Here is an 8033-nt window from a genome sequence, read left to right as displayed (position 1 = left end):
TAATAACATTAATCTTTTATTTATATATTGAGAAAGAGAATAATTTTGTGCAATTTTACATTAACTAAAATGTTCTTTTTTATTTTCACATTTTATTTTTCAGTGATAGATTTTAGGGTTTTCTTATCTCTACTCATAAAATATTAAAATATTTTTTATTTTAAAAATAAATGAATTATTTTATCTTTATATACTAAGATTTTTAATTTTTTTCAATACCATTATTAAACTAATATTAATAATAATATTATTATTATCTTTGTTTCAATCGTGTCAACACAATACCCGTGTGAGATAATATTAATATTAATAGTATTAATATTAGTATTAATATTAATATTAATAATATTAATACTATTAATATTAATATTAATAATATTAATATTAATATTAGTATTAATATTAATATTAATATTAATATTAATACTATTAATATTAATATTAAGAATAAGAATAATATTAATATTATTATAATTATTAATAATAATATTATTAATATTAATAATATTAATAATAATATTATTAATATTAATAATATTAATATTATTTATTATTGACCGTGTTTCAATGGTATAAACTCATAGTGTCTCGAGTTTATATCGTGTCAACGCAATACCCCTAATGAGATAATATTAATATAATATTAATATTTTTTCCATTGAACGTGGTATTCAATTTTTGCTGATATGAGTTACTATTTGTGTCATGTGTGTACGTAGGATCCCAGAGATAGAATAGGGAGTATCTGCACCAGGAAGGGCTGTGAATACCAACGGCATAATAATAAAAAAACTGAAGAAGGGAAAAGCTAGAAAATTTAATTTAATCCATCTAATCCACTTATTTCTCATTTTTATTATACCAATTACATCAAATAAAAATTTCAATTAACATTATATATGTTTATTCAATATCCAACTTAATAAATTTTTTTTATCCCTTTTCATTTTCCGAGTCAATGTATTCATCTACGATAAGTGTTGCGTCAAAAAAATTTCAACCTCAATAAGAGTTATATACTTATTCAAGAATCATGCCCAGCCTGTTCACGGAACATTATTTGTTATACATTTGAATATAATCTTATAATAATAATATTATAAATTATATAAATTTGTCCAAAAATATCATTTAAAATACTTTAACGAATGTTTGTGTTATAAACCTGTAAATTCTAAGAATTTGGGTCCAATTCAAATTAATTTTTTTTCCTTAAAATTATAATTATTTTTTTAAATTTTAATAATATAAAATGAGATATAAATATTTAATATAAAAATAAGTTATATATATAGTGTATAATATATATTTAATATTAAAGGAGAGAAATAAAGAAAAAAATAAATTTAATAATATAATACTATTAAATATTAATTTATTAAAAAAAAAAAAGGATCTGACTATATAAATCAATGAAAATACTTAATTTATTTCTAAACATATATAAAATCCATTAAAGATAATAAGGATATATAGTTGAACCAACTATTAATGTCCATCTTAGTCATGCTCCAAATATACCTCTAATTGAAGACTCTTTGTTTAGGTTAAGAGCATAATACTACATCAGTTTGTGAATTCAAACTATTATGATATTAAAAAAGAGAGTACATTACTTAAATGTTATTGGATCATAATACAATTCATATGCATTGGGCCAGAAGAGTGCGTCAAAGCCCAGGCCCGTGATTGCAAGTGAAAGCAGAGATGTGGAAGAAAAAAGAATGCTAATAGAAGCCCAACTTAATTAATATTAATATTATTATTATTAATATTAATATTAATAATAATAATAATAATATTATTATAATTAATATTATTAATAATATTATTAATAATGTTAGAAAAATTAAGTAAATTAATTTTAAACTGGAGAACTTAATTAGTCTTAATTTCAATGTGCAGGTACAGATCAAGCCGCATAGACCGGCTGTAGCACATACCGTAGTAATCCGACTCCAAATGATCAAGTCATGATCAAGAGGAACCGGCTTCAATATTCTAACCGGACCGACAAGCAATAACCTTCCAAATCCAGCCGGCTCATACTACGAAAAGATCAAACGAGAAACTTTGAAATACAAGATGATGTAATATGACGAAGATAGAAATTTCTTGAAAATATACAAGAAGATAAGATCTGAATCTGAAGCATGCCATAAAAACAATGATGATCTGCTTATCCAAGATCCGAAGCAAAATCTGAATCAGACGGCCGAAGCGTGCATGTTTGTCATGTGTCCAAATATGCAAGTCGCTCACGTTATCAGAACCTGACCGGTGCACGCATGTTTGCCAAGTGTTAGAAAAGTTAAACGTGCACGCAACATATCTGAACCGGCGTGGCCTCAGATAACCAATCAAACGGAGAGAGAAAAAGATGACCGTTATGACATTCTCCACTATAAAAGAAGATGAAGGGTCTTCATTAAATATCGGTTCTGAACTAACAAGAGAGAGAATTGAACATCCAACAGTAAAGGGAAATCTCACGCGCAACTCTAAATAGTAGTTTCAATTCTTGAAAGCAATTGTTGTTGTATTGAGTTATTGTATTACATCAGAGTGAAGTGGTGTAACCGACGAGTAGTGATTAAGACTCGTTTGGCATTGTGTGAGTGGTGTAACATTCAAGTTAGTGAAAATCCTTCTCATCATCTGAGAAGAAAGGGTAACGTAGGAGAGTTTGCTCCGAACATCCATAAAAAATCTGTCTTGTGTTATTTTTTTTATTTCCGGCTTACTCACTCTAAACCGAACTATCACTTTCTTCAAACCAAACAGAAACATAATCCTCCTCCTTTAACCAAACCGGTCTATCTATCCTCTCCAACCGACTCCTTATAAATATCAACCAAACCGTTGTGTATTGCTTCAAGCTGAAATAGACATTTCCGCCCTTGAACCCGGTTCAAGAGTCTGTGACAGCTTGTGCAGTGTTAAAAAACGGTTTTAGTCTCTAACAAGACTATCACCAATAAATTATGTGCATTGTTGCAATGTTGTAAGCGTTCACCCTTTAAGAAACCGAAACTCCGATCCTACAAAGGCGATCCCGATCCTAACAAATAATAATAATAATAATATTATTAATATTAATATTAATATTATTATAATATAATAATATAATAATATTAATATTAATAATAATAATAATATTAAAAGTATATGTATTTATTAAAAGTTAATATTATCCTATATACTCTTTTCAAAATGAGATCGCGATCTTATAAAATATATATAATATAATATGTTCTAACAGTTCGAGATTGTGGATTGTAAATTTATAATGATATTTTTAGTTATAAAATAATTTATATTTATAAAAAATATATATTTAAAAATCTATAAATTAATAATTAATCACTAAACTTAAACTTTAATAAGAGTATTTGAAAAGTAGTTTTCCTTTCTGACTAACTATATATATATATATAAAATGATAATTTGATTTGTATCAATTATTTTATTATATTAAATATATATATAACAGTTTTTTTAAAACTTAGTTTGCTATATATTTAAATAAAAACAAATTTATTTATTTGATTATTTCTCTCTTCTTTCTATTAGTCGCACTGATGAAGTCGAATGCTCCTTTCGGTGATTTGGTTCTTTCACTTCGGTTTCAGAGTTCGGAATCGTAGAAGGAGGTTAACGTAGTCAAGCCTTGCCCTGTGATGTCAGGGAAAAAAGAATAGAGTCTCCAGATTTACATCAGTACAAAAAAACAGAATACATTTCCCGGGCGAAGAGGACAACATAGAATCGTCTGTTTGATTTGATGTCGAGGGCCGTAAAGGCAGATGTAGTAGGGGTTGCAAACCGGACGGTACACAACTTGGTTTTGGAAGATATGACACTCAAACCAAGCTATTGGGATCGATCCCTTTAGTTCATACCGGGCTCTAGGCTAGAGAAAAGATAGGCTATTACTGACCATTCCATACCCAACCGCATGAATCGGAATCCACTGTTCTTATTAAGAAAGACGACGCCTTCTCCAAGTGGTTAATCAACGCGTGCTAGCCGCTGCTTCATAGAGTATAGTGATAACGTTTTCTCTTTCTTAGCGCTCCGCCTCCCTTGTATAGGTTGGGGAACTTTGGTTACACGGTTTTTTCTTATAGGAGTCTCCTTTCTCTCTGACTTGTTCTCTTCATATTTCTTTGTAACGATTGGTAACGGTTTTATTTGCCGTTACAAATATGTTTCAGTAGCGGCATTTGATGTTTTCAGTAACGGTTTTCGCCCTTACTGATATCTCTTTTTCTACTAGTGTAATGAAGATCATTACATTTTGTAAATAAAAGTTTATAAATATTAAGTGGACAAAAACTTTTTCTTATTGAAAAATAATAATTTTAATTTGTAACTGACATGAATAAATATATTTTTCGTGGAAAAATAAATTGAAAACAATAATTATCATAAGTTTAGTTTGAAAGCAAAAAAGTACAATATCATGAATGAAAAATAAAATGCATCAAACTGTTGAGATATAGAAGATGAAATATTTTAATTCAAGAATAACAACATCGAAAAATTGCAGAAACAAAAGAAAACAACTAAAGAATACAAATACAAATGACGGTAAATCAAGATGGAGTGTTGACAAATATGGTATATTAATGGAACCCAATCTTAGTATAATGAAGGGTATATTCAAAAAAAGGAAACTATATATTTTAGTATATAATCTTGATATTATGAAATAAGATTAAAAATAAATATTTTATTATGAAAATAAAATTAAAAAATATGGTAAGGAATATTTTGGAAAATCTTTGTTTGTGAGATATGAAGAAGATATTATTGTAATTGGCTTATATATTATAGCAATAATATCTTATAATATATAAGATTGATAAAGATGGAGAATATTATGAAAATTTATATAAGTACCCGGTCTAACTCATTCTATTAGGTCTTATTCTTTAATTACTCATCACGATAATCTTCTTCTGTAGAAAACCCTGAAACAAACTCTAGGATCTTCATTTTTTTACCTTACCATGAGTACCATGAAATTTTGTCGCGAGTGGTGAGCTCTCTCTTCTTCATTTCCTGTATTTTCATCTAATTTGTTGTTATACGTACCTAGTATGCATGCACATAACAATTAAAGCAAAACTCGTTTTAATGGAGTCATTGTTGTTGTTTCAAATTCATTTCAGCAACAACATTCTCTACCCCAAGGAAGACCGGACACGAAGGATCCTTCTTTTTGCCTGCCGCAATTGCGATCATCAGGTTATCATCTTTCTCTTTTTATAATGTTCGATCTAGAAGTTATATATTATTTCATGCAAATAGATAGATGTTTGAAACTTTAGAGAGTTGGAAGTTTGATTTTATTTTTTTGTACATGCTTATAAACTGTAGTGCTGTCCGTTTCTAATTAAGGAAAATGTATACTGTTTGCAGTATGCATTTTAATGGTTTTATATCCAATTCCAATCACTTGAATGAATGAATCAAATTAATGTTCAATTGGAAGTGTTATCATTGTGCTCAAATAGTTGTAATGTTAACTACTTAATTATTGATCATCATATATATATATATATCTGATAATAATGCAGGAGATAGCTGACAACAATTGTGTATACAGAAATGTAGTACGTCCTGCTGTTGAAGAAAGTACTCAATTTTTGCAAGATGTAACTGCAGATCCAACTTTACCAAGAACAAAATCTATTCGTTGTGCATCATGTGGCCATGGCGAAGCTGTTTTCTTCCAGGTATGAACTTAATTAATTTGTTGTTTTTCGTATCTATATCCAATCAATTTTGACATAGCTCTCACCAGCTGCTTTCAAAGTATGATATTTTCTTTTGTTTATGTATTGCTTTAGATATATTTACTCATTTGAAAACACTTTTTTGTATTTCTAAGTTACTATTTATTATTAGTAAGACATCTTCATGCTGATGGTTATCATGGATAATGTTTATTTTGGCTTCAATTTCCATGAATTCAAATAATATGTATGGGAATGAATTATAAAACATATATTTTGGATGCAGGCTTCTACTAGGGGAGAAGAAGGTATGGCATTGTTATTCGTCTGCTGCAACACTAACTGTGGCCACCGTTGGAGGAATTGAGGATCGATATAACTGTGCTTGTTTTTGGGAAGAATAAAGAATTATCAAACATTTCGAAGATGGTTATTTTGCTCCTTTTTCATATTTTATTTTTAGCTTTGCTCAAGTATTTATCCTTTAATATTATCAAATAAACCCGCAGCTATTTTTATTTAAAACTTATATTTCTACTATTAGTTTAGTTGATTTAAGTTACTGCTAGGGGGAGAAGAAGGTATGACATCCAACCAACATTAGCATCCAACAATAGGAATTCCAGACTTTTATCCTTAAATATATATAATTATATATGAAACAATTTGATGTTCCCCCATCTAGATTTCTCCACACCCCCTTGTATTAAACCCAAAAGTTAAATCTAATAATCATTTTTATATATGAACCTAATTAATATTAGTCCGAAAATCCTAATTGTATTACACTTATAATAGAATAATCTAGTATTTCTGGATTTGTGTTACAAGTAAGATAAATAGATACAAGGAAAGAAGGATACGTGCCTTCTTAAGTCTTAACTACTACATTTCATTTTTAAAATATCTAATATTTTTATTTTAACAAAAATCTTTGTAAAATCCAATAATATAAAATTAATAAATATATTCTCATTATATATTTATAAATTTATTTATTTATTTTTGTTTGAAATTACTTCATAAACATCTAAAATGTTATAATTATGTTGATAACATGCACCAATTCATGGAATTGGTATACCTAATATATTTATATTTTATTTTTCTAGATCTCACTTTGGACAAAACTTTAAACTCCCTCTTCTTCTTCCGATGACTTCTTAAGTTCCGTTTTAAACTACTTTCAGCTGTTAAACACTATTTACAAATAAATCGGAATTCTTAAGTTCCGTTTTAAACTACTTTCAGCTGTTAAACACTATTTACAAATAATGATGTTGCAGATATATTATAAATAATATTAGTTATTTTTATTTTTTAAATTATAATTTGTATAGAATTACTTAAAAAAAAATAATTTATATAGCTATTATGATAAAAATGAAAATTTGAAATATATTATGAGGAGTGACAGATGAATGGAATTTGAGTGAGGGAATGAGAAAGGGAATGACTTGGCATCATTGGTTGGAAAAAGGGTAAAGTAGGAGGAAAGAGAGAAGAGAGAGAAATTATTTGATTTTTTTAAGTCAATCATTTATCTTTTATTAATTAACGTTATACAATTTATTCAAAATTTTAATTTAACCAATTTTTTCTCTCTCCTAATATGATATATATTAATTTACCCTTTTACTTTACCATTTTTCCAACCAATGAGGTGATTTCAAGTCATTTCTTCTCTCATTCCCTCACTCAAATTCTCTCCCCTATCACTCTTCAGCATTTCTCATATATTATATTGTCACAAAATAATATAATATATTATAATATATTTTTAAATATATCTATAAAATATTATCTATATATATATATATAAATGATGCTTAATAAAAAAAGATAGGGTGACATTCACGCTCTCACAACTTCATTTGAGTTTCTAGTTTCTACGTATTTTCTCTTTCCTATCATAATTACATATCCATAAATACTTATTTATCTCTCTTTCAATAATTATAAATTTATCTTTCTTATTTAGTTTTTATTTTATTTTATCTCTCATATAATATATATTTTTTCACACAAATTATATAAAATATATATTATCTTATTAATAAATTTATATTTAATATTAAATATTTATTTATTTGAATGTAAAAATATTTATAATATAATTCTCATTTATCAATAATTTTATATAAATACAATTTTTTTTCATATTGTCACACAAATAAAATTTATACTTTTTTTAATCAAATAAAGAATTATATATATTTTAATTTATTTAAAAAATAAATATTTAAAAAATAAATAACATCTCTCACCTAAAATTTATATATATTAATT

General features: G+C 26.7%; 1 protein-coding gene across 1 annotated transcript; it reads left to right on the top strand.

The window, feature by feature from the left end:
- The first annotated feature begins 5015 nt into the window (after nt 1-5015).
- On the top strand, nt 5016-6111 carry LOC124915017 (DNA-directed RNA polymerases II, IV and V subunit 9B-like). Its single transcript, XM_047455659.1, has 4 exons — nt 5016-5044; nt 5178-5253; nt 5586-5744; nt 6031-6111. The coding sequence occupies exons 1-4, from the start codon at nt 5016-5018 to the stop codon at nt 6109-6111; spliced, it is 345 nt and encodes a 114-aa protein (XP_047311615.1).
- Nucleotides 6112-8033: the final 1922 nt, after the last annotated feature.

The sequence above is a fragment of the Impatiens glandulifera genome, chromosome 9 (genome assembly GCF_907164915.1).
Source record: "Impatiens glandulifera chromosome 9, dImpGla2.1, whole genome shotgun sequence".
NCBI classification, from domain to species: domain Eukaryota; kingdom Viridiplantae; phylum Streptophyta; class Magnoliopsida; order Ericales; family Balsaminaceae; genus Impatiens; species Impatiens glandulifera.
The sequence above is the reverse complement of the archived record's forward strand: the minus strand, read 5'-3'. Positions and strand labels throughout refer to the sequence as shown.

What these genes read in the sequence shown, in the direction of transcription:
- LOC124915017 (XM_047455659.1), top strand. Translation starts at nt 5,016, where the DNA reads ATGAGTACCATGAAATTTTGTCGCGAGTG. An exon ending in ATGAAATTTTGTCGCGAGTG is followed by an intron (nt 5,045 to 5,177) that starts GTGAGCTCTCTC and finishes AATTCATTTCAG; the next exon opens with CAACAACATTCTCTACCCCA. An exon ending in GCCGCAATTGCGATCATCAG is followed by an intron (nt 5,254 to 5,585) that starts GTTATCATCTTT and finishes ATAATAATGCAG; the next exon opens with GAGATAGCTGACAACAATTG.